Source organism: Corythoichthys intestinalis, chromosome 14, assembly GCF_030265065.1.
Source record: "Corythoichthys intestinalis isolate RoL2023-P3 chromosome 14, ASM3026506v1, whole genome shotgun sequence".
Taxonomy (NCBI): domain Eukaryota; kingdom Metazoa; phylum Chordata; class Actinopteri; order Syngnathiformes; family Syngnathidae; genus Corythoichthys; species Corythoichthys intestinalis.
This window is the reverse complement of record NC_080408.1, coordinates 18613829-18639118: the sequence shown is the minus strand read 5'-3', so window position 1 is coordinate 18639118 and position 25290 is coordinate 18613829. Positions and strand designations below refer to the sequence as shown.

The following is a 25290-nucleotide window of genomic DNA, read 5'->3' as shown; positions in this document are numbered from 1 at the left end:
GGAGCTCAAACTCTGTGTTTCTCAGCGACAGCCCAGAAACCTGACTGATGGGTGATGGGCCAAGATCCCTCCTGCAGTGTGTGCAAACCTGGTGAAAAACTACAGGAAACGTTTGACCTCTGTGATTACAAACACAGGCTATTGTACCAAAAATTAACATTTGTCTCTCAGGTGTATCATCACACAGATAAATTGTTTAAAAATCATACATTATTATTTCTAGATTTTTCTTTTTAGATGATCTGTCTCATAATGGACATGCACTTGCGATGAAAATTTCAGACACCTCTATGCTTTCTATGCGGGAGAACTTGCAAAATAGAGTGTTCAAATACCTATTTTCTTCACTGTACCAGTCGTCACTTCCTCACTACACCACACTGTGTTCAACGATCAACTGTATATTTTCAGTATTTGATCAAAAAGCGAAAAGTAACATGTTCAAAACATAAAATAAAATAATATGAGTAGACAGCAGAACTTCAACATTGGCGAGGCGTAGAAAGTCATGCATGTTGACATTAAAAAAAAAAAAAAAGATTCAACAATTGTGGTGCAAAAATATTTCACTAACCTGTACAATTGTCATAAAGTGATGATATTACAATACTGTCCAAATTCCAAGTTCGTACCGGGCTTTAAAGAAGTTCATTTTGATGGTGAAATCAGGTGTTTTATAATAGAATTGAATGGGAGAATTACTCTGTTTTGATGACACCTTACAGTGGCAAATTCCAGTACTGAGGATTCATTTTCAAAGACAAGCGGTTTGCCCTTGTTTTTTTTTTTTTTTTGGACACGCCAGAAAGAAGTTTGTTGTAAAAAGTCTGCCAAATTTCAATAGATTTTAAAATAAATAAAAAACCCAAGTTTAAAACGAGGCTCCAAAATTATAATAACAATGCTGTGGGTGCGTTGGCTGAATGTGCTGAAAACAAGCCCCACTGACCCACAGCCTATGGCATCGGCTGAAATACATATTTTCCCAAAATACAATTCCAAGTTCATTGTTTATGTTTATTAGCTCATAAGCATTAACTAATGTGAAGACAACTCTTCCTAGAGTCCACACAGATTTCATGTAAGACAAGAAAGAATAAGATTTTAGGATAAATTACTGACAAAAATTACTTCGAACGCAGCATTAAATTACATTGGTTCTCATCTTATACATATTTCAACTTTAGGTTGAGCTTTAAAGGAATATTATCACAATGTTATAGTATAATACTGTACAATATAAATACATATAATAGACAAGAACATGAAGGAGCGTGTGTGTTTAATGTTGTTCATGTTACTATTAATAGAGGCTGACCCAATCAGACGGAGGAAGGACTACAAATGGCCGCACAGAACCTTACAACAAAGTTTCCAGATGCTCATACGGTGAGGTGTAGTGCATAATTTCACTTAAGGACACTCATCAGCCTGTGTCAAAAAAAAAAGAAAAACACTGGCATCTACGTAGGCATTATTGGATGTTCTATATTCAAGTACTCCGTAGCAGCTGAGAAATCTCCCTTAAAGTTTTTGCATGTCACCGTTTGCTCAGCAGTGTTCTTTTGCCCTTGGCGTGAATCAACTAAAAAAAGATGAGGATGTAGTGGTGTAGATGCATAACTATGTGCATGACACACCCTCCCAAAATAGGAGGAGTGACACTGGTGCTGACGGATTATGACGCAAACTTTGGCCTTGTAACGGTACCATCTCTGTTTACTGGAAGTGTTTTAACCAGAGGTGGGTAGTGTAGCCAAACATTTTACTCAAGTAAAAGTAGCGTTACTTCAAAATATTACTCAAGTAAAAGTAGTCATCCGAAAAAATTACTCAAGTACAAGTAAAATAGTATTTGGTGAAAAGAAGTCAAGTAATGAATAACATTGTAAGTAAATGCTTGCAATGTCAGATTTATTTTTGTAAGCGATAGTAATTTTTTTCTCAGTACTGCGACATCTATATAAACTTATTATTATGCTTTGATATAACTTATTACATGACCATTTTAGGCCAAAAAAATACACAAAAATCATTGAATTCCGACTAGAAAAATCTAATCAAATGAAACTTCACCAGTCCCAAGGCCATGAGTGTCCTCTAGAGGAGAAAACATTTCGTAAGATGAAATTAAAACAATCATATCTCCGGTTTTCCGTGGTATATCGGTACCAAATAAAAAAACTAGGAGAGAGGTTGAAATCTGCGCTTTCCAGTAATGTTGATGGGAGCGCTCCATACGAATTTTTTTTTTACGGTGCTTTAAGGACGCCACGTGATTGAACAGCCCAGCGTGAACATAAGACTTTCAACTGCAAGCATTGTGGTCATGTGACTGTATTTTTACATGTGATTGATATGACTGAGTCGTGATTATTGGTCCGGCATCTCATTTATTAAACTGGTAGAGCCACTGCGGGTAGCTATGACTAAATAAAGTTAAATCTGATGTAGAATATTGAGGGAAAAATGTAACAACTGTTGTGTTGCTCAAAGTAGCGGAGTGAAGCCTGAGTTATGCTTCTGCGTTGCGGTGACGATGTAGCGACTACGGCATCAATTAGCATTCGATAGTTCTGCGGCAAGGGAGCGCGTTGCTCTGTAATTCACCTCCAAGCCACTAGAGGGGTGTGGCGTTGTGTTTGTATGGTTTTGGTGGACTCTTTTCGACTTCCTGTAGTTTTCTTCTGGTTACACAACAATGCCAACGGAGATGGAACTCTTGAATCTTCAGCTCATCAACATTGAACCAACAAATGTTGATCATACAAATGTTGAGGAGTAGGCAACGCAGAAGACTGTTGCGGAGGTGGTCTGTCTGACTGTTGATGTCGCACAGAGACTGGCAGTCACATTGCGAATTCTAGCATCAGGTGGAAGCCAGCAAGCTACGTTGTCCAGCGTTTTGTCCGATTTGTTTGAGGTGTCTTACAACTAGCCAGTGGGAAGCCATTACAGATTTCTGGCGGCTATGGAACTTCCCAAACTGCTTTGGAAGCCCTGATGGTAAACACGTTATCATAAAAGCATGGAGGCACTCTCAATTGGTGATGATGTATCAAGTGTGCGAACTGTCTGTTGAAAATTAAATATCAAAACAGCTCTTTAGACACCAAACCTGTGCTTTATTCATTATATACTTGCAATGTAAAATGTAAATAAGTCACAGATGTACAGCAAACATATCTACAAAATAAATGATAAAGTGCACCAACCAAAAAAATACAACATAAAGTGATAAAAAGCTGGCAGTTTTTGTCTGCTTCTTGTGGCCATTCGCTTCTGAACACACACATACTTGTCTCGGAGGTTCTTCCATTTTTTAATGCATTCGCTGAACTCCAGCCCCGTATTTTCAGCAATCTCCTTCCACGAAGTGCTTGCCATTTGGCAATCTTTCTAATACCTTGAAGAAACGTTGTACATGTGGTTGTACTTGCAGACCTCTTCGACGATCACTTTGTCGGCTTGGTCCATTTTCGAGTCTAGTGCAAAAATATTTGTAAAAGGCGTTGGTCCATTTTCAAGTCTAGTGCAAAAATATTTGTAAAAGGCGGTGATTTCGCACTGAACCAGAAACCAAAGTCTGAGTGGACTAATTGCAGTCCATTTGCGTCACGTCACCGCGCGTTGATGTCACACGTAGTCAGAATTTTGTGAAGCTGCATGTGAGCCTACGGCGGAGGGTCGTAAATCGGGTCGGCCTTGACGGCGTAGGTCTGCCACCGAAGCATAACTCAGCCTTAAGAGTAGTGGTTCTTCACAAATCTACTCAAATATTAAAAGTATGGTGTTGTAAAACTAATTTTAGAAGTACATTTTTCTGAAAAATTTACTCAAGTAAATGTAACGTACGTAGTCAATGTAACGGTTTGATTTTAACTAGGGCTGTCAAATTTATTGCGTTAACGGGCGGTAATTAATTTTTTTAAAATTAATCACGTTAACATATTTAACGCAATTAACGCATACGCGGAATGACTCGTTCATGCGTTACCTCAAACAGTTTACAATGACGCCGTTTTAGCACATCGAGAGCGAAAAGGCAGAGAAATGCGAGTGGACACAGGCGTTCATTGGACTGCTCTTTTAAGCTTTGGCAGCCATCACTAATAGTCATGGTTGCCCAACTTCCCATCATGCATTTGGGCGGAGCAAGATACGATCTTTTTCTTAACTAGCTTAACTGAACACAACGCAGAACATATTGTATACCATTTGCAGCCACTACTGACAGTCATGGTTGCCCAACTTCCCATCATGCATTTGGGCGGAGCAAGAGACAATCTTTTTCTTAACATGCTTAATTGAACACAACGCAGAACATACTGTATACCATTTGCAGCCACCACTGACAATCATGGTTGCCCAACTTCCCATCATGCATTTCGGCAGAGCAGGAGACATTCTTTTTTTTAACACGCCTAATTGAACACAACCCAGAACATACTGTATACCATTTGCAGCCACCACTGAAAGTCATAGTTGGCCAACTACCCATCATGCATTTGGGCGGAGCAGAAGTTCTTTTTCTTAACACGCCTAATTGAACACAACGCAGAACATACTGTATACCATTTGCAGCCACCACTGACAATCATGGTTGCCCAACTTCCCATCATGCATTTAGGTGGAACAGTTAAGTTGCTAAAGTATCATTTAGTGAAAGCACAACAAAAATACTATTCCTCTTTCAAAAAAATAATGTTCACAAAAAGAAAAGCGCTCAATACAAAGAGAACTGGCATTCCCAATCAAAATAGCTTTGCAAAATACACATAAAACTTACTCAGACTTTGCCTTGGCTAGATCTCTAATTAATTTAAAACTCGCCATTGACACCTTGTGGTGTATTTCAATCACTACCTTACCTAGTTAAAGACACTGTGGGAGAACTGCAGGGAGCCCGATGTGACGTCACCGCTTGGTGATGTCAACAATGGCGAGCTATTAGTTTATTTTTTTGATTGAAAATTTTACAAATTTTATTAAAACGAAAACATTTAGAGGGGTTTTAATATAAGATTTCTATAACTTGTACTCAAATTTATCTTTTAAGAACTACAAGTCTTTCTATCCGTGGATCCCTTTAACAGAGAAAATGTTAATAATGTTAATGCCATCTTGTGGATTTATTGTTATGATAAACAAATACAGTACTGATGTACAGTATGTTAAATGTTTATGTTCGTCTTGTGTCTTATCTTTCCTTTCCAACAATAATTTACAGAAAAATATGGCATATTATTTAACACATATTTAAATTGTGATTAATTACGAGTAATTAATTTTTAAGCTGTGATTAACTCGATTAAAAATTTTAATCGTTTGACAGCCCTAATTTTAACATTTTGTCATGTCAGCTTAAAACTTGCGTGTAAGTAAGACAAAGATCCAGTGATTCTGCAGTAAACCTGTAAAGTGGTATATATCCAAACTGTCATAATAGATCCATTTGATCACAAACGTATCAATGTTAGTCAATGTATATTTTTCTGTCCTCAAACCATCTACTGACACATGTAGGACCTTATAATAGGGAATGACAAAGTATTTGTGGGAATGGGAGATGGAGGGGTGCCCTGTCCTTTAGTGACTAACAACTCCCAGCCACCAGCCCAAAATAGACGTTCTGAGGTGAGGGGGGAGATAGCTCTGATAAAAATCAGCTGTCACGGGCTGGGACCAGACAAGTGCAGAGAGTCAGTGTGGGGTGAAACACAGAGCAGAGTCAGGCTTTTATCACACATCACTGAGGTATCAGGGGAGTCCCGCTACACAGCAGAAATACAAAAAGAGAACGACCATCGGATCGAAGTTTTGTGAGTATAGAAGCTTTCATTTGATTATTCTTGGATTATACGTATAGTCAGAGAGATGACTGTGTTAGATACAGAATGACAATATACTGAAGTTGATTTGACAATTATAAAAATAATAAAATCTAATAAATCGCAAAATATCTATTTACCAGCCAAATGTTTCATCTAAATTTGAATCGATATAAAACAATTTTTTAAAATTATATGGATTTAAATAGACATTGAATGCACACGTTAATACAACAGTAAAACGGACGATTTACAATTTAAATTATAATAATGCTCAGTTTTGATTTACACCGAAAGAAAAGTTTAAGTGTTGTTAACGTAAGGGATAATTGTTTTAGGTTGCTTTATTTGTATTTGTTTGTTTTGTTTTTGATAAAACTTTCAAGCCCAAACCACTTAATTATCATAATAACACTAACATTAATAAATATAATACATATGGCCACAGAAGGTTCTTTTTTTTAGCATCACTTGAGTACAGTTATCATTTCATTAATGAAATTACAGTACTCTATTAGAACATTTGAATCAGCATCATCATGTCACAAAAGCGGTAGACAGTCTTGCCAAAGTTGACTTCATGTGTCTAGTGTATACACAGAACTAAAATACATGTAGAAGTACAGCTTTAACTCCATTACGTCAGTAAAAACAAAAAGGTGCAGACTTTGAAATACAGTTTGCTGGTGATCAGTCTCTGCAAGCCCTCCCAGTTAAAATACGTTTGACATTTATTGTCATCAATGGCAGTGACTGAGTTAAAAAAAAAAAAAAAAAAGAGAGAGAGGGTTTAGATTCTGGATGACAGGTCTAGTCATTTTTGATGAATAAGCAAAGTATAAAAGTAAGATATACTGAATTATTTTTACAGGCAATTGTAAAATGCCTGCCTCAATGACCATTTTGATAAATTGGCAAAGCAACAACAAATAATGTAATTCGATGTCACTTTTTGAAAAACTACCAAAAGTATGCTAATATTGCAAATTGTGTAACAGAAAAAAATTGCTTAATTTAAAAATGACAACCAACTGAGCACCATTTTGTTTGTTTTTTTGATTTGCTGTACATTTATTTAAAAAAATAAATAAATAAAATAAAATAATAATAATCTCCAAACTCTAGATAGGCACACAATAACGCATTCTCCCAAAGTAATACCGAGACCAAGATGAAACAATTCTGTGAAAGGACATGGATGGCGAATAAATATATCTAGAATAGCTTGCCTTAAATGGCATACATGCTTCCTGGTTCCTTCCATGTCAATGATGTCTCTGCCCCGCCCCCTCACCTCTTTTTATTAAGTTAACCTTTTCACAATTTAATGGCTAAAAAGTACAAATATGCTGTTAAATGTAGAGAGAAAACTAGAACGTCTCCAGAAAGATTAATAGTAAAAAGTATTTGTATTTCGTTACTTCCCAATTCCACTTTTCCAGTGTTAGATGGTTGGCATTTTGGCAACATGGTTTTCATTACAGTCTGGGAATGTGAAAATTGTCATCAACAGCTGATGGCTGAGAAGGTGGCGCACAACATAGAATACCAAACACGTTTCACCATCATTTGTACAGCTGTTAGTGGGCCACAACACCCTCCCATTAATGTACCGCTAATAACTCCGCCTCATTCCTTGAGAATTAACCCTGATTAAAGACATGTCTGAAGAAATTGCTTAGACGTTCACATGTTGGAATCGTATATATGGCCCAAATCCACAAGTTAATTGGAAAAACTCTTTGTTGTGTTTGACTTTTTAATTGCTGATCACTGCATTTTTCAAATCAATGTTTCATCAGAGGTGTGTATAATTATATAAGAGACCAAGTTGACCTCTCAGCTACACTTGGTACCTCATTCTTTCTGCTCACCCATCTATGACAATGTTTTAAATCCGGACTAGTGAGAGGCGCCAGCTTGTAGCTCAGGCCTTTTGTCCTGCTCTGGCTTACTGGGTGAAAAGAAGAGGTGTGTCCAAATGTGTCCATGGACAGAGGTGGGTAGAGTAGCCAAAATTTTTACTCAATTAAGAGTAGCTTCAAAATAATATTACTCAAATAAAAGTAAGAGTAGACATCCAAAAAGCTCAAGCACAAGTAAAGAAGTATTTGGTGAAAAGAATACACAATAACTCATCAGCATCAACAACTGCATATTGCCCTGTTGTTCCCCTAAGAGGGATCGGGAATCCAAAATGTTGTAAGAGCAATATTGGAGCAAAAAAAAAAACAACCCAAATATGTTTGGAGCCGCAAAAAATTGAAAAGCCTCATATAAGCCTTATAATGAAGGCAGCACATGCTGTATGTATCTATCTTAGCTATATTAGCCTACTATCAAAATGACTAAGTTGGTTACGAATACATAATGAGTCTTCATGATTAGCGTATTTTCCGTACTATAAGGCGCACCTGAAAACCTTCAAACCTGAACAGTGAGCCATATAATCCGATGTCCCTTACACATGGATCAATATTGGTTAATCATGGCATGACATTCTGTTTAGCTCGGCTCTATCTTGTGGATGAATAACGCAACGCCAACTACCACTACTACTACTACTACTGCGCCTTAAAATGCAGCGCACCCTGTAAATGAAAACTTTTAAAATAGGCCATTTATTGAAGGTGCGCCTTATACTCTGATGCACCTTGTCGTGTGAAAAATATAGTAATTGTTTATTTTCCCTGCATTGCATCCTATAAAGAATGACGTACCATGTGACTACTCTGTTGTACGATGCCGCCTCAAGTTTAACTTCATGACAATATTAACGAATTGAAATGTGTTTCATTCTTGTCCTACAAAAACCATAACAAAACTAAAAATATACTGCCCTCCCACAACTTTTTCCATTTTTGAAAAAGCTCCAGGGAGCCACTAGGGCAGCGCTAAAGAGCCGCATGTTGCCAAGCTCCGCCCTACCACAAGGTGTCCCCCAAGTATCAGTTCTTGGCTCCCCCCTCTTTATTCTTTACATCCTCCACCTTGGTCAGATCATCCGTAAATTTGGGCTGCAATTTCAGTGCTAAGCTACGATGACTTCTTCTTTTCCTTTCGACTTTTCCCTTCGGGGATTGCCACAGCGAATCAGTTGATTTCCTTCATTCAAAAAATTGCTAAAAACTCACCTTTCTAAACTGACTTTTAAATTTTTAATTGTTTTTGTCTATTGTTTTGTTCTGTTCACGTTGTTTGCTGCTTTTCCTTGTTTTAACTGTGAAGTGTTTTTGAGCATCTGGAAAAGCACTTTATAAATAAAATGTATTATTACTATTTAAGTACTGAGTAACTGCAAAACAATGGTATATTTTTAGATTTTTTAGGTCATTTGTATGAACTGTTATTATTACACTCGTAACTTTTTGCATAACCGTATTAGGCCCAAAAAATACACAAAATCGTTGAATTCTGTCTAGAAAAATCTACAGAAATGAAACATCACCTGCTTTAAAGATGTCACGTGTTCGAACTGGTCGGCATGATCATTGGCCTTCCGACTACAAGCTTGCGTGTGGTCATGTGACTTTATTGTTACATCTGATTGGTATAATGGAGTCATGTGATTATTGTTGCGAAATCTCATCAAATGTTGGAAACTCTAATTTGTAGAATAAATAAGGAAAAATGTAAGAAACAAGTTTAGCCCAATGCAGCGGAGTAAGAGTAGTGTTTCTTCTTCACAAATCTACTTAAGTAAAAGTAAAAAGTATGGTGTGCTAAAACTACTCTAGTACATTTTCATCAAAAAGTTGCTCAAGTAAATGTGACACATTAATCCCCACCTCTGTCCGCATGACAGCTGGAAAGTTTATAATTCATACCAAGGACTGTTGACTTCACATTCAGTACATTGTCCACTTCCAAACTATATTTACACTTCTGAATCTGAATTTTAATACCCGATCTATACAAGTGTTGCAGTAAAATCTAGCCTCTGGTTCAAAGTAGGATCCCTATCTTGCTTTTCATGAGGTCAGTTGGTGTCATTCTTTCAAGTTAAGTGTTGATAATTTAATGGCATCATGCTCGAATGAACAATGTGCAAACAATCTGTGTCACTCCAGCTGAGCTAGCAGTTGCTGTTGTCGTTGTTATTTCCTCCCCTTTCTTGGGCGTCTCTCACTTGTTGCTCTCAACTCCAGGCAACATGTGTGGGCATTTTTTAAATGTGACATAGGTCCAAACAAAGCAATCCTTAAAAGCTTGTCTGTTTCAGGGACGGCTGCATAAATACCTAGAGTAAGTTTCGGACTATAGGCTGCTACTTTTTTCCTTTATTTTGAAACCTGCGGCTTATTTGTTGATTTATTTGGGTTAGAAGGCAACACTTTATTTGACAGCAGCATCATAAGACTATCATAAGACTGTCATAATTGTGACATTACACCGTCAATGGCATTACTGAATGCTTATGACAGATGTCATTAAGTGTCATCCGGCAAATTACAGTGGGGCAAATAAGTATTTAGTCAACCACCAATTGTGCAAGTTCTCCTACTTGAAAAGATTAGAGAGGTCTGTAATTGCCAATATGGGTAAACATCAACCATGAGAGACAGACTGTGGGGAAAAAAACAGAAAATCACATTGTTTGATTTTTAAAGAATTTATTTCCAAATCGGAGTGGAAAATAAGTATTTGGTCACCTACAAACAAGCAAGATTTCTGACTGTCAAAGAGGTTTAACCTCGTCTAACGAGGCTCCACTCGTTACCTGTATTAATGGCACCTGTTTTAACTCATTATCGGTATAAAAGACAACTGTCCACAACCTCAGTCAGTCACACTCCAAACTCCACTATGGCCAAGACCAAAGAGCTGTCGAAGGACACCAGTGACAAAATTGTAGACCTGCACCAGGCTGGGAAGATTGAAACTGCAATAGGTAAAACGCTTGGTGTAAAGAAATCAACTGTGGGAGCAATTATTAGAAAATGGAACACATACAAGACCACTGATAATCTCCCTCGATCTGGGGCTCCATGCAAGATCTCACCCCGTGGCGTCAAAATGATAACAAGAACGGTGAGCAAAAATCCCAGAACCACACGGGGGGACCTAGTGAATGACCTACAGAGAGCTGGGACCACAGTAACAAAGGCTACTATCAGTAACACAATGCGCCGCCAGGGACTCAAATCCTGCACTGCTAGATGTGTCTCCCTGCTGAAGCCAGTACACGTCCAAGCCTATCTGCGGTTCGCTAGAGAGCTTTTGGATGATCCAGAAGAGGACTGGGAGAATGTGTTATGGTCAGATGAAACCAAAATAGAACTTTTTGGTAGAAACACAGGTTCTCGTGGTTAGAGGAGAAAGAATACTGAATTGCATCCGAAGATCACCATACCCACTGTGAAGCATGGGGGTGGAAACATCATGCTATGGGGCTGTTTTTCTGCAAATGGACCAGGACGACTGATCTGTGTAGAGGAAAAAATAAATGGAGCCCTGTATGGAGAGATTTTGAGTGAAAATCTCCTTCCATCGGCAAGGGCATTGAAGATGAGACGTGGCTGGGTCTTTCAGCATGACAATGATCCCAAACACACAGCCAGGGCAACAAAGGAGTGGCTTCGTAAGAAGCATTTCAAGGTCCTGGAGTGGCCTAGCCAGTCTCCAGATCTCAACCCCATAGAAAATCTGTGGAGGGAGTTGAAAGTCCGTGTTGCCCAAAGACAGCCCCAAAAAATCATTGCTCTAGAGGAGATCTGCATGGAGGAATGGGCCAAAATACCAGCAACAGTGTGTGAAAAGCTTGTAAAGAGTTACAGAAAACGTTTGGCCTCTGTTATTGCCAACAAAGGGTACATTACAAAGTATTGAGATGAACTTTTGGCATTGACCAAATACCTATTTTTCACCACTTTTGGTATTGACCAAATACATGTTTTCCACCATGATTTGCAAATAAATTCTTTGAAAATCAAACAATGTGATTTTCTGTTTTTTTTCCACAGTCTGTCTCTCATGGTTGAGGTTTACTCATGTTGACAATTACAGGCCTCTCTAATATTTTCAAGTAGGAGAACTTGCACAATTAGTGGTTGACTAAATACTTATTTGCCCCATTGTATGTCACTTCTTCATTTATGTCCAGCTCGGATCTTTTACATCCATTCAAAAGTGAGATAATTTACTGGATAACACTAAATAACATCTATTATAATCATTCATTAATGCTCATGACAGTGTCATGTCATAATTATGATTGTCTAATGACAGTCTTATGGCGCCACTGTTAAATGAAGTGTTATCAAATACCAAAACTAGCAGTTAATGAAACAACTTGAACAGTAACTTAAGAAATAATTAGCACATAACATGAATTTTAATTGTTAATTACATCTGTAGCGCTGCAATGCATGCTAGGAGGTATGTTGGACAGTGTTGACAGCAGGTGGCGGCAGAGGTTGAGTGTCTCCCTCAAGGGAGCATTGATGGCCAAATGAAGTTTCATGAAGCAATGAAGCTTTGCAGCCAATTGTTTCAAAGCACCATGGTGGTTCATTTGGTTTTATGACATTCGTATGATGCCGCTCTCAAATAAAGTGTTACCGGTTAATATCTTTTGGTGTAAATATACAGTGAGGACAGCTGCGGCTTATAGTCCAGTGCGCCTTATTGTGCGAAAATTACAGTACTTTTGTCCGACTACTAGCATAGTGTTGTGTAATCTGTATTCCTACAAAGTATTTATAACTAATTTCATTATTTGTTGTTATTGCAGAAGACCAACATAGTCTATTTCCGTCGCTGACCAAGAGGGACATCCTTACAACACAAGCCAGCAATAGGATATCAACTTGCTCCTCTGTTAGAGAGAGGTCAGCGCTCTATCTGTCAAGAGCAGCATCCATTGACTCCATTGGAGTTTCAACACAACCAGTAAGTTCCTGAAATGCCTCTCATTCCTCACCACACATGGGATTCAATGAGAAGTCAACACTATTATCCTTCAAATGGTGCTGTTCAACATTTTCAATGTCTTTTGTATAAGCTAAATCTCTACAAACTAAATGCTTATAATAGCAATGAAGGTGTGAGTTGTTTAAAAACGAAATCATTAAACAACATTGAGGATGTGAGCAATACAATAGGAATTTAATCAAATCTAAACAAATATATCTATTGCTCAACAGAGAGTGATTGGTACATCAGGGACGAGGATTAAAAGCAGCAAGGTAATTCAATTTGACTTTCTTTAACTTTTGAATGTGTTTAGTACAGTTGACCCAGTGTTTGCTTACTGCAGACATGTTGTGTGTGTTTTTGTTTTTGTTTTTTTTTTAACCTTGGGATAACACATAGCATATTAACAGAATCTCTTTATTGATAATTTGTTTTTTTAATATAGAGGGTCGCTTGTGGTGTAGTGGTGCATTTGTCTAACTTGTGGGCAGGCTGCGTGGGTTCAGTTACTACTTAGGAGTGATGCGTTCCAGTTATTTATGTTTTCAAGGTAAACTTGATCAAAATGATTTCCATATTTATGTTTGTGTAAATGTGATTGTGAATGGTTTGCATCTCTTTATGTGCCATGCGATCGACTGATGACCAGGGATTGAGAAATAAATAAATCAATAGAAAATGGAAAAATATTATACTGCCCAAAGTATGTCAGTAAGACTGTTTTCAAATCACATATAATACAGTGCGCCCCCATATAATTGCTGTTCACCTATTTGCAGTTTTTAAATTAAAAATATACAGTGATCCCTCGCTACTTCGCAACCTCAGTACATTGCAGATTCTTTTTCAATTAAAAAAAAAAAAAAAAAATCAATACAGATGACTCGTCCCGAGCCGATCACGTAGTCTCACTCTCCCCCCCGCTGGTCTTTGTTGGTCAGGCAGTGCACTGTATTTGCTTATTAAAGTTACGATGATTGACAGACGTTTAATGTTTGATCTTGCCACAGACGCTTGGAAGCCAAAGCTTCAAAGCTTCGCATGCGTCAATCATCACTTAACTTGTTAAACAGTTGCTGTGGCAACTCATTGTGCGTAAGTGAGTGAGTGAGTGTCAACGTGTCTTATATGTATCTCTTTCTAACGCTAACTCTGAATAAATAAATTGAACACACACACAAATATTTAAAAAATTATATATATGTATATATGTGTGTGGGTTTTTTTTTGTTGTTTTTTTTTTTACATTGTACTACTTCGCGGTTTTTCACTTATCGCTGTGGTTTCTGGTCCCCATTAACCGCGAAAAACAAGGGGTCACTGTATATATTTTTTCAATTATCATCATTGACAAGTTGCCAATGTGGATTCAAAAGTTTTGAGAAGATCAAAATACACCTCATAAATTCACCTGTAAAGGTTTAGTATGTTCTAAATTGATACTGAAATTTAACTAAAAATCTAATTATCCCTACAACTTTTTACATAGAGTGTATGTTAGAGTCCGCTGTGAAAAATATTTGAAAACAAGTGTGTTCCACTAATAGCTGTGGGTAGTGTTTTTCTTAACCTTGGTGTGACGAGGATGGTTTGCGGTGACAAACATCAAGTGAACATACACGAAGGTAATGTATGACTTGACTTACCTACTAATTGCATGCCTTTTAAACATATGCATGTCGTTTAATTATGGTCTTACTGAATTATTCCTAACATGTTGCATGTTCTGTTTGTATTTTATTTAGAGATGGCTGAGACATCCAGGAAAGTCACAGTTTCTGATTCATGTCATGATGAAGATCTTCCTCTACCACCCCCACCTCCTCCTGTGCTGGCAAGGCCCCTTGACTCTGAAGGGTCATTAAGTAGCCTTCCTGTACCCCCGCCTAAAGAAACATTTTCCACATACTACCAGCAAAGGCAGAGGAGTGAACTGAAGAGACTCTTTAAACACATCCACCCCGACATCAGATATCTTGGTAACGCTGTGGATGATGACATAATAAAAGCAGTGCAGACAGATGACACTGATGCGGCTGATGTGGCATACCTGGGGGAAGTACAGTCAATGAAGTGGATCTTTGAAAACTGGAATCTAGATAGCATTGGGGATCCTCATGCAACCAAGAAGTTGTTGGATGAAGAGGACCTAACGGGTGGAAATGTCAGAGGCACTTCCTCCATGTTCGAGCAATGTGATAAAAAACAGCCAATCTCCCAGACATTTGCTAAAAGACAGTCCTCAGTCAGAGGGGATGTAAGAACATCTGCCTGGCTGTTTGAAACCCAACCCTTAGATTCCCTGAACAAAAAAGAAGAACTAGTTGAAGCAATATTGAAAGAGCCTATCCAGCCAGGAGATGTAAGTAAGACACGCCTACTGTTTGAAACCAAACCACCAAGTGACCTTGGACGCTGTAACTCCATAGAGGACAATAACTTCTTGAAACTAATGTCTGAGCTCCAGGAACAAAAAGGAGCTGTCCAAAAGACTGTAAAACTCTTTCAGGCGGAACGTAACTGTGCCATTAGAGACGAAAGTGGCAACATCCATACAATTAAATCCATCTGCAGGGAGGAAATCAACAGTGGCATCACGAACAGTGTTCGTTGGTTATTTGAAACCCAGCCTTTGGACCTGATTAACAAGGGAAGCGATGGTGTGAAAATTATTCAGGGCATATCTCTAGAGGAGGCACACAGAGGTGGAGTGGACAAAAAGAGGTGGATGTTTGAAACCCAGTCTTTTGACACCATACAAGAGGTTGTGGGAGAGGAGAATTTCAAGGACACATTGGCTGACTGTATAAGAGAGGCTGATGTCTCCAACAAGAAAAAGCTCTTTGAGATGAAACCGCTGACAACACCGGGTGGAAAAACTGATAAGATGTTGGTAAAGGATGAAATAATTGGAGGAGATGTCAAGACATCTTTATGGCTGTTTGAAACTCAACCCATGGAGACGCTCAAGGATAACTATGAAGTTGGGTGTTTGAAAAAAATCACTCTTTCAGCTGACGAGCAAGGAGCAATAAAAGACAAAAAGAAAATATTTGAGTGCGGCGGCACTGAAAATCATTCCTCAAGAAAACAACCAGTGACTGAAAGGGGTAACGTCATGGGTTTCAAGCAACTGTTTGAAACAATTCCGCTCAGTAAAATTGCCCATTGTGACGATGAGAATAATACATCAGGAAATCAAAGCTCTGAGGACACACCTGTGTATGCTTTGAAAGACAGCTCGGGAAATTTCCACAAGTTGACAAATCTCAGCCGTGAGGAATTCATCAAGGGGAAGGTCCAAAACTACAAATGGATGTTTGAGACGAAGCCTCTACATGAACTTGCAGAAGGAAAGGAAAATTTTGAGGAAATCAAAGGCATTACCAGAGAGGAGGACAGAATGGGTGATGTCAAGTTGGCAAAATGGCTTTTTGAAACCCAGACAATAAATGGAATCCATTGCAAGTTCAACCAGCCAAGCCATTCTGTTGAAACTGAAACATGTAAAGGTGATGTCAAGATATGCAAATGGTTATTTGAAACCCAACCAATGGATGTTTTATATGACAAATCAGATAAAGTGAGTGAAAAAGAGACCATTGAGAACAATAGTGTTAAGTCGATTACATGGCTTTTCGAATCACAGCCATTAGACAGCATAAAAGATGGCGAGGAGTACAATTTAAATCTCTCCACAACCACGCAAGATGCAGTAAAATCCAAGATAGGGGTCCAAACAGTCAAACATCTTTTTGAAACAGAGATTCTCGATAGTACGAGAAGTGATCAGACCGAACAAGATTTAAGATGTGTCAGCAACGTGAACTTTCAGTCAGGAGATGTCTCAAGGGTCAAAGAGCTTTTTGAAACCCAGTCACTTGATGAAATAGGATCAGAAATGGTGACGCCAAGTACTGAATACAGCGACGAGCACATCCAGAGAGGATCTGTACACAAATTCACTTGGTTGTTTGAAAACTGCCCCATGAACACGATCAACAAAGACAATGATATTGAGACCTTTCAGGAAATTGATGAAGTTGTGAGCGGGAATGTAAAAAACAAAAGGTTTATATTTGAAACCTCATCAGTGGACAAAATCCAGGAGCAACCTCTTGAACCGAAGTCAGTCGACGTGGAACTGCTGGAGAGTGATGTTGATGTGAAGTCCAGCACCATGATGTTTGAGTCCCTACCACTGTATGCCATTCGGGATAAAGAGGGACAATTTCATGAGGTGACAACTTTGAAAAAGGATGAAATCTTAAGTGGTGATGTGAGAGCAGCCAGATGGATGTTTGAGACTAAGCCCCTTGAGGCCATCAGAGCAGATAATGAAGTTTATGTGATCCGGGCTGTCACCCAAGAGGATGTTGAAAAAGGAGATGTCAAATCTGCAAGATGGAAGTTTGAGACACAACCATTGGACTCCCTAACCAGCAGAGATAAACCTTCTGTTAAGGTCACTGAAGACTTTGGAAACAGCAATGTACAGTTAAATAAAAAGATATTTGAATCTGAATCAAACAATAAGTTTGTAAGAATGGTTAGTGTCACTGACATTCAGTGTGGAGATGTGAGGACCTCCACATGGCTTTTTGAGAATCAAACCATTGACAGTCTCAGTGGAGAACCTCAAGACCAAGGTCCAGTCAAAACAGTCCATAGAGAGGACACCCAGAAAGGAGAGGTGAAGCGTTGCACTTGGCTGTTTGAATCACAGCCACTGGACAAAATTAAGGAGCCAGAAGAAGCATCTACACATGATTCAGAGGAAAATGTCCCAAAAGCTGATGTGAAGTGCACAACCTGGCTTTTTGAGACAACTCCACTGGACAAAATAACCCTCACAAGTGTAAATGACACTATGTCATTCTTAAGTGAATTAAATTTAGTAACCTCAAGTGGCATTCTAATTGAAGAAAAAGAAGGTAACAATGTTACCATGGCAAAATTCAGTGTAGGACATTCTCAAAAAGTCCAAATTCAGAAACAAGAGGTTGTTAAGGGAAACCTTCGAAACATCATTTTACAGCTCTTGCTCAAACCACGCAGCCCAGAAGTTACTCTTCTCAGAGAAGTGGAAAAAGGAAAAGTGAATACCACCGCGGTCCAACTTCCAGTCTATCAGTCATCTGCGACTACGAGCATTGATCGGGACCAAATACTACAAAACATTGTTCATATGATTGATGAGCTATTTTGCCAAGATAAAAACGTCAAGAAAGGAATCCTAATGCAAGAGACTGCCAGTGGACAAGCGGATATATCTGTCTATTCACTAATCAGCAATAGCGAACCCGACACTCAGAGTCATGTTATTGAAAAAGGTGATGTGAAGTCTGCCATTGGAAATCTATTAGCTAATGCAAGCAGTTCAAGAACAGTGACGACATACAAAATCAATGAAAATGAAAAGGGGAATGTAAACTTGTACACAAATTGCATCGAAAACGGAGATCTGCATTTTCTGAAAAGCCTTCATTCGGAGACATCAGAAGATGATGTTGAGCACAACACTCTGGGTAAGGAACAAACTGAAATTGTGCAGGGGGATGTGAGAGAGGCAAAGAGAAGTCTCTACCAGCAAAAGGAAGCGGTGGAACGAACCATTGTGGATGTTCTCCCAGGGGATGTGAAGAACACCAAAAAGTTATTTTCGTCAGAGTGCTCGTTCATCGCAGAAAATAGCGTTCCGCGGGATGAAATAATTCCTGGGGATGTTTCAACTGCAAAGCAGCAACTTGCAATAATTCAAACTGCTGTGGTAGAAAAAGAAGACATTGTAGCTGGAGACATCAAGGCATCAATGCAATCATTGGAACGTGCGAAACAACAGAGTATGAGTATAGGACGAGAGAGCTTTACACCTGGAAATATTTATGATATGGACTTGTCGTTTAAGTGTCCTGAACCGGAAGGAAGACCAGTGCATAAAGAGGCGATTATATCTGGAGATGTGAAGGCAGCTAAAAAGTCCCTACAACTGGCCAAGCAACAACGAACGCATGTAGAGCGGGATATAATTACACCCGGAAAACTATTCAACCTGGAGGTCTCTGCGCAAGAAGGAAGCTCAACAGTGGTTGTGCAGTCGTCCAGAAGTCAACAAATCAAGACATGTCCAAAGGTCAGTGATGTGGTCAAAATTTTGGAAAACCATGTTTCCTTAGACATTTGCCAACAGGGAGACATATCCCATAGTGCAGTTCATACAGATTGTAGTGCACCAGACTTGCCTTTTGTAAGTTATGAATGTAATGATTTGACAACAGAAGATGAGCCGGAAGAGGTTATTGAAGGAGATATTAAGTCAGCAATTAGATCTCTGCAGAGTCCAGCATTGGAGCAGAGGCTCACAGATAAAGAAGACATAATAAGAGGTAACATCCAACAAGCATTGCAATCGCTTGAGAAATCTAATGTAAATATCTCCAAAGGAGACTTTAAATCAGCAATGTTATACAGGAATTCAGGGAGAGCTGCTTCAGAGAAGAGCAAGGCTGTTCAAAAGCAGAGTGTTGCGGTGCCTATGCCTCCATTTGACACAAAATTGTTTCCTTCAATTTCAGTAACGTGTGAAGGCCAATCATCGATCACAGCCAAGAACCCAACATACTGCCCTGTAGAAAATGGAAGCCCTAAATCATCCACCTCCGAGGTTGTAACTTCTCCACCGTGCCTGGCAACGAGACCAAAGAACCTGAAGTCAGCTTTGCAAGCAAAGCCAGAATGGACTAAACCAACAGTCATAGACAATCCAAATGTGCCGCATTCAAATAAAAGCAATCCACTTCCTCCAAAAAATGCTACAGATTACTCACAACCTCCCAATGAAAATGTAATTGTAGAGACACCACACACATCTTTACCGAATGATGAGAGCTATGCCAAAAAGAAAATCAATGTAACGGAGGAAATACAACTGTTCATGAATGATTTTGAGGACAATGCAAAGCATGAAAGCAACTTAAGCTTACAGGCTGCTTTGAATGGCTTAGAAAGAACAGGCAGTGAGACCTTGACAAAAAATGTCAATAGGCCAAAAATTATCGACAAAAGTGAGTTGAAGAAATCAATCAAAAATGCGACCGTCACTCAAAATTGCAGACCAAGCATCTCACCTCGTAGAAAACAACTCTGCGAGAACGATGTGTCAGAGAGTAAAGTTGTTTTAAGAAACAAGAAAGTCTGTGAGACAGAGACAGAACGACGACAGAGGCTTTCTGTGCACATGGATGAGATCGTGAAGGGAAATGTGAAGGCGGCCACAGAAATATTTGAAAACATGAAAAAACGAGAGGAACTCAAAGGAATCTTGTCTCAAGTGCAAGAGATTGAAGGAGAAAACAGCAATGTAGGTGTTAGCTCAATGAAGACATTTTGTAATAATGTCCCTGGTTGGATGGTCACAGAAAGTGAAGATTCAAAGCAAAGTGAAGTTGAAAACAAAGACGATGATCTAGAAAGTGTTTCTTCAGTTGAAATGGTATATGAAGATTTGGAAAATGCAAGCAGGGTAATAATGAATCTGAAGGAACAAACATTAGCGAAGCTTCTTGACATTGAGGAAGCCATTAAAAAAGCGCTGTATTCCGTCTCCAACTTAAAATCTGAGGCAGACATTGCAGGGTTGTCAGGACTTTTTGATGAATCCTTAAAATCAGAACAACCTGTTCAACAAGCGAAAAACATTAGGAAAATCAGCATTGTGTCAAGCAAGGCCAAATCAGGTCAAGGAAAAGACACAAAAAATACACCCACTGATTCAAGTAATCCCAAGCAAGAAACAGCCAGGCAAGCAAACAGGGCTATTAGATTGTCATCTCCCCAGTCGTCACCATCTTTTATATCCATTCATTCGGCAGCCAGAAAACCCATTGAACAATTAAAGCCCCCCATGTCGACATTCAAACCATTGACAGAAATGAATGGGCGAGACAATCCCACTCAAGAGTGTGGTCACAAGCCAGCAAACTGCAAGATCAGTGTGCTAGAAGTGCAAACAGTTCCTGAAGAACCTGCAGATATAATTGGCACAAAGACTGTCAGTGAAACGTACAAAGAGACAGATGGTTTTGGCAATGTTTTTGTATCTTCTGTGACGTCGACGTCATCAGCTGCTATATTTGAGGTGGTAGGGGGCCCAAGCAGATACGAAGTCGTGACATCACCAATACTACAAAGCCCTTCTGAGGCCATTAGTAACACCAATGAGAAAGGGAAAACATTTAGCCAACAAAAGGAGGATCAGTAGATACTTTTTTTTTTAAGACAAAGGAATTCCAGTTCAGTTATCAGGTTTGTCCATCTTAAAAAAAAGATTAAAAAAACAAAAAAAACTAATGTGGAATTAAGGATGTTGACTTTTTAAGATTTTTCTTTTGTCTTAGAGATTTTATACTGTGATTATATTATATACAATGTTTAATTATTTTTAAATGAGGAAAAATAGCGGATACTGTTACAGTTTGTGTAAAATGTTGAATAAATTACAGTTTGAAAAAAAAAAAACTTTGCTGTGTCCTATTATTTTCCAGACAAGGAATCGACATTAAGAGTTGTTTTACACTAAATTCGAAAAATATTCTATTAGTATTCTGTTACAGTTACACAAAATACCCCAAATCAATTCACGAACTGTACACTTAAAAATTGTAATCAGTCACCAGAGTTACAATTTTATTGCATGGAGAGGTTGTGGACTGTACTTTGTGTTTAGTGTCGGATGAGAAGAAAGATCTTTTGTTGTTGTTTGGGAATGAATAAGAGCCGGCGGTCGAGTGTGCCTGGAAGCTGCCGCCTCCCCATTCAGAGGTTTAGATTTTTATTTAAGTTTAACGTTTTGACTTCAACCAGGGTCCATTATATCATTGTTACTGGTACTATTAGCTCAGTCATCCTACTTCCCACACATTTTTTCCAAAGTCTACATCCAGGGCTGGTGTCTATTCCCATTCCATTACCTACAGCTTCCAGTTGCACTCGACTGTTAGCCAATATGCATTCTAGAGGGATGGCAACACCCCAAGTTCTCTCTTCATAAAACAACCTAAAAATTACACTAAACACTAAGTCAGGGGCATAGGCGGATCTACTATTCATACGTAGTGGGCGATCGCCTTAGGCCCCCAACCAGTAGGGGGCTCCCAACCAGCTGCCCTTGCCCCAACGAGCAAGGGCTTGGGCCTATTCGTCATGTATAATTATGTCAGCATACCGAACAAACAAATAAAAAAACAAAAAAGAAAGCCATTTGAATGCTGCATTTATATATTATCTCTCCCCCACACACACACTACAATGGACTGCTCCACAACGACGGACTGAGTATCAGTCGCTTTGCTTCATTTAGCGCTGTTTAGCTTAGTTCCGTTTAGCATCGCTTAGCTCCGCTTAGCTCTTCGTTAGCTTCACTTAGCTCTCCTGCGTTTTTCACGCCACTAAGCTTGCTATTTTTACAGCTCACTTGCTGCTTTGCACGTCGGCTATTGTTTATTTCGAACACATGAGCGAACGTGCGCTCCGTCAAAGCCAAAGTGCAGTGAGGGAGAAGTTGAGAACAGGCCGCTAATGCCTCTTTAAACTTTCTTCTTCGTCACAACAAACATAAAATACACGACAGCACACCCTGTGGCGAAACAATGCAGGACAGTTCCAATCAGTCATACAATATCACTCAACAGCTGGTTAACAGCATTTGCTAACGAACAAAAAAAAAATCTATTACCACAAGCAATGACAAAGAATGTTTTTTTACGGAGTGTAAAGCTTACCTCCGGTGAACATTTGAAAAAAAGCACGTTATGTTCGTCATATAAAAACGATTTCTGGAGTTAATCCCAGATACTTCAGAATTAATATTATAATATGTTGAGTAAATACTAGAGAATACAGATTCTACACTAAGAATAGCTTTCAAATGACACTCTTTATGACAAATATGATTGGCAATGAATAATTATTATAATTATCATACTACTATTATTTATAGTAGTATACTATAAATAATAGTGCTAGAATTTTTTTAAAGAATTGTTCTGAATGTTTGAAAGGCAAAGTCAGTGTTCTGAATCTGTTTACTTTCCATTCTTTTGCACTAGTAAATGCTATCAGCATTTAACCTCATTGTTTATTTGTGATTAATTATTATTTACATGATTATTTGTACTTTAATAAAGAATTTAAGTGTTCCAAAATGGTTTTGTGAATTAAAAAGCGTCGACAAAAATTTCATTGCTAAATTAGTAAAAAAAGAAAATTATTAGATTAGTCGACTAATCGTAAAACTAGTTGACTGAACAATCAGGAGAAATTTTGTCGTTTAGGCCCTAGTGTACCAGAACATATTTCCTCCTCACCCTTCTCACCTTTTTAACCCCTGACCCATGAAGAGGGCCCATGGATATGTTCGCCTTAGGCCCCCAAATTGCCAAGTCCGCCACTGTTCAAGGCTAGCCAACGTCGGTCCTCGAGGGCCCCTATCCAGCTTGTTTTCCATGTCTCCCTCTTCCAACACACCTGACTCAAGTAATAAGGATCGTTATCAGGCTCCTGCAGAGCTTACCGATGAGCTGATCATTTGATTTAGGTGTTTTAAAGGAGGGAGACATGGAAAACAAGCTGGATAGGGGCCCTCGAGGACCGGAGTTGGCTACCCCTGCACTAATTCATCAAATAAAGCTTCTCCAAATTCCTTTTTAGTTTTCATTTCTGGTCATTTTTATCACTATCATCATTGCAAGAGTACATTTCTCTGAATAAGGAAAGACCACAAATGGCACAAATCCCAAGCATGTAATTTTGGCACTGTTTTAATATGTTTGATTAAAAAAAAAATCATTACCATTTCTTTTAAACATTTTCTTTTCAATCTGAATGACTACCAACACGATAAGCAGACATCCTTAGTATCTCGGAATTTCAAGGAGTCTCCTTGATTATTGCCGCTTTTGAACTGTAGGAACCTGAGTACGGTACCTAATTCTTATAACTATAGGCCTCTCCAGTAGTTATCGGAACTATCCTTCGCCAGGCAGTCGTGTTCGCACATGGGTATTGCGCCTGATACGGATTGCTGTGACGTTGTTGTCTGAACCAGTGACACATTATTTACTCACCACACCGACATCTGGCAAAATAAACCCGCAAAAACTAAGCTGAAAACGACATAATGGAGACCGTCAAAGACAACAGTGGTAATTCTTGCAGGTTTGAAGGAAATAGTTTCCATCGGTGAGCAAATCCAGCGTCTAACGATGAGATTGGAAGAGCACACAGATTTAGTACAGAGTAGTTCTTTTAAATACGGCGGCTCTTTGAGGCATACGAGTATGGAAGGGGCGTACTGTAGCTGGTGATTTCAGCGAATCACCAAACACCTACGTAATCGAGTTCCATGGCCGCCCTGAAAGTCCCTACCTCAGTGTAGGAACTGAAATGGTTTTCATAACTCGAGTTACTGGTCCCTGGTGCGAACACGCGAAGCGGCGTCATCGTCCTCCAAAAGGGTCTACGAACTGCTGATAGTTCCTACAGTGCAAAAGCGGCTATTGATAGTGGCTGCCTGAATCCCGCGAGTAGGATAAAGGGAAGGAGAGAATCTGTGCTTGTGGAACCAAAATAAGCAAATAAGCTTTCAGCGTGGGTGGGCTTTGTCTCCATTCGTCACTGAAGTCAGTCAGGGAGGTCCACGAGATGGATCATGGCAAAGGGCAAATCCTGCGGTTGGAAACTGCAGAGTATACTATAGTTTAGGGGTGAGACGATATATCGAAATGGTGATTTATCGTGATACTTTGCATCCCAAAAGGTTATCGATATGCTCCTGCCAAGAATCGAAATATCGTTTTGAAAAGGTGTGAATGTCTAAAAATGCGACCAAAATATTCCACCATAATAGTGTTTCAATTAACTCTAAGGCTGCATTGACAGTGCTTGACGCCCAATCAATTTAGAATGGGAACGTTCGTTCGTTCAAAACCAGAGCGTTCATTCTGTCCAATTTTCAGGGCATTTACAGGTCACTTGCTGTTCATTTTAGGGCATTTACAGGTCATTTCCTGTTGCGTTTGAGCCACTGCCTATTCATTTGGGTGATTCCCAGGTCACTTCCTGTTCTGTAACTCAAAATAAACAGGAAGTGACCCATAAAATACCCCAAAATCAACAGGAAGTAACTGAAAATCAACAAGTTAAGTGACTTTAAATGGCCCAAAATTACCTCATTGCCTGGCATTGGCTGCCACTGACGGCCATAGACGTTCAATCCTTTTGAAGTGGGAGGGATGTTCAAATGGATTGGACGTCTACTAGTGATAAACTCATTCCAATTCACAGCAGAAGCTTGTTTTTCTGTTTATTAGTTGTTTGTAGAATATCCTAGAATGATTTCCTGACCAATGTATTGATAATCGTAGTACCGCCATATCGTCAGATCATCATTATCGTGAGCTTTGTATCGCAAATCGTATCGTATCGTGAGGTACCAAGAGGTTCCCACTCCTACTATAGTTTATCCTTGTGTAGTTAAACTGAAGAA

At 39.0% G+C, this 25290-nt stretch overlaps 2 protein-coding genes across 3 annotated transcripts; both read left to right on the top strand.

The window, feature by feature from the left end:
• The first annotated feature begins 5698 nt into the window (after positions 1 to 5698).
• Positions 5699 to 19467, top strand: xirp1 (xin actin binding repeat containing 1). 2 transcript variants are annotated; one of them, XM_057858435.1, is made up of 5 exons: positions 5699 to 5822; positions 12565 to 12722; positions 12977 to 13018; positions 14492 to 18879; positions 19322 to 19467. In XM_057858435.1, exons 4-5 carry the CDS (start codon positions 14494 to 14496, stop codon positions 19322 to 19324), a joined length of 4389 nt encoding a protein of 1462 aa, XP_057714418.1. In that variant the 5' UTR covers positions 5699 to 5822; positions 12565 to 12722; positions 12977 to 13018; positions 14492 to 14493; the 3' UTR covers positions 19325 to 19467. The 2 variants fall into 2 exon arrangements, with proteins under 2 accessions (XP_057714418.1, XP_057714419.1); XM_057858436.1 differs by lacking the exons at positions 5699 to 5822; positions 12565 to 12722; positions 12977 to 13018 and adding an exon at positions 14361 to 14371.
• LOC130930465 (xin actin-binding repeat-containing protein 1-like) lies at positions 18888 to 21201 on the top strand. Its single transcript, XM_057858437.1, has one exon. It carries the CDS (start codon positions 19207 to 19209, stop codon positions 21004 to 21006), a length of 1800 nt encoding a protein of 599 aa, XP_057714420.1. The 5' UTR covers positions 18888 to 19206; the 3' UTR covers positions 21007 to 21201.
• Positions 21202 to 25290: the final 4089 nt, after the last annotated feature.

Bases quoted from the DNA above. Each gene is read 5' to 3' on its own strand.
- xirp1 (XM_057858435.1), top strand. From the start codon at position 14,494: ATGGCTGAGACATCCAGGAAAGTCACAGTTTCTGATTCATGTCATGAT.
- LOC130930465 (XM_057858437.1), top strand. From the start codon at position 19,207: ATGTTATACAGGAATTCAGGGAGAGCTGCTTCAGAGAAGAGCAAGGCT.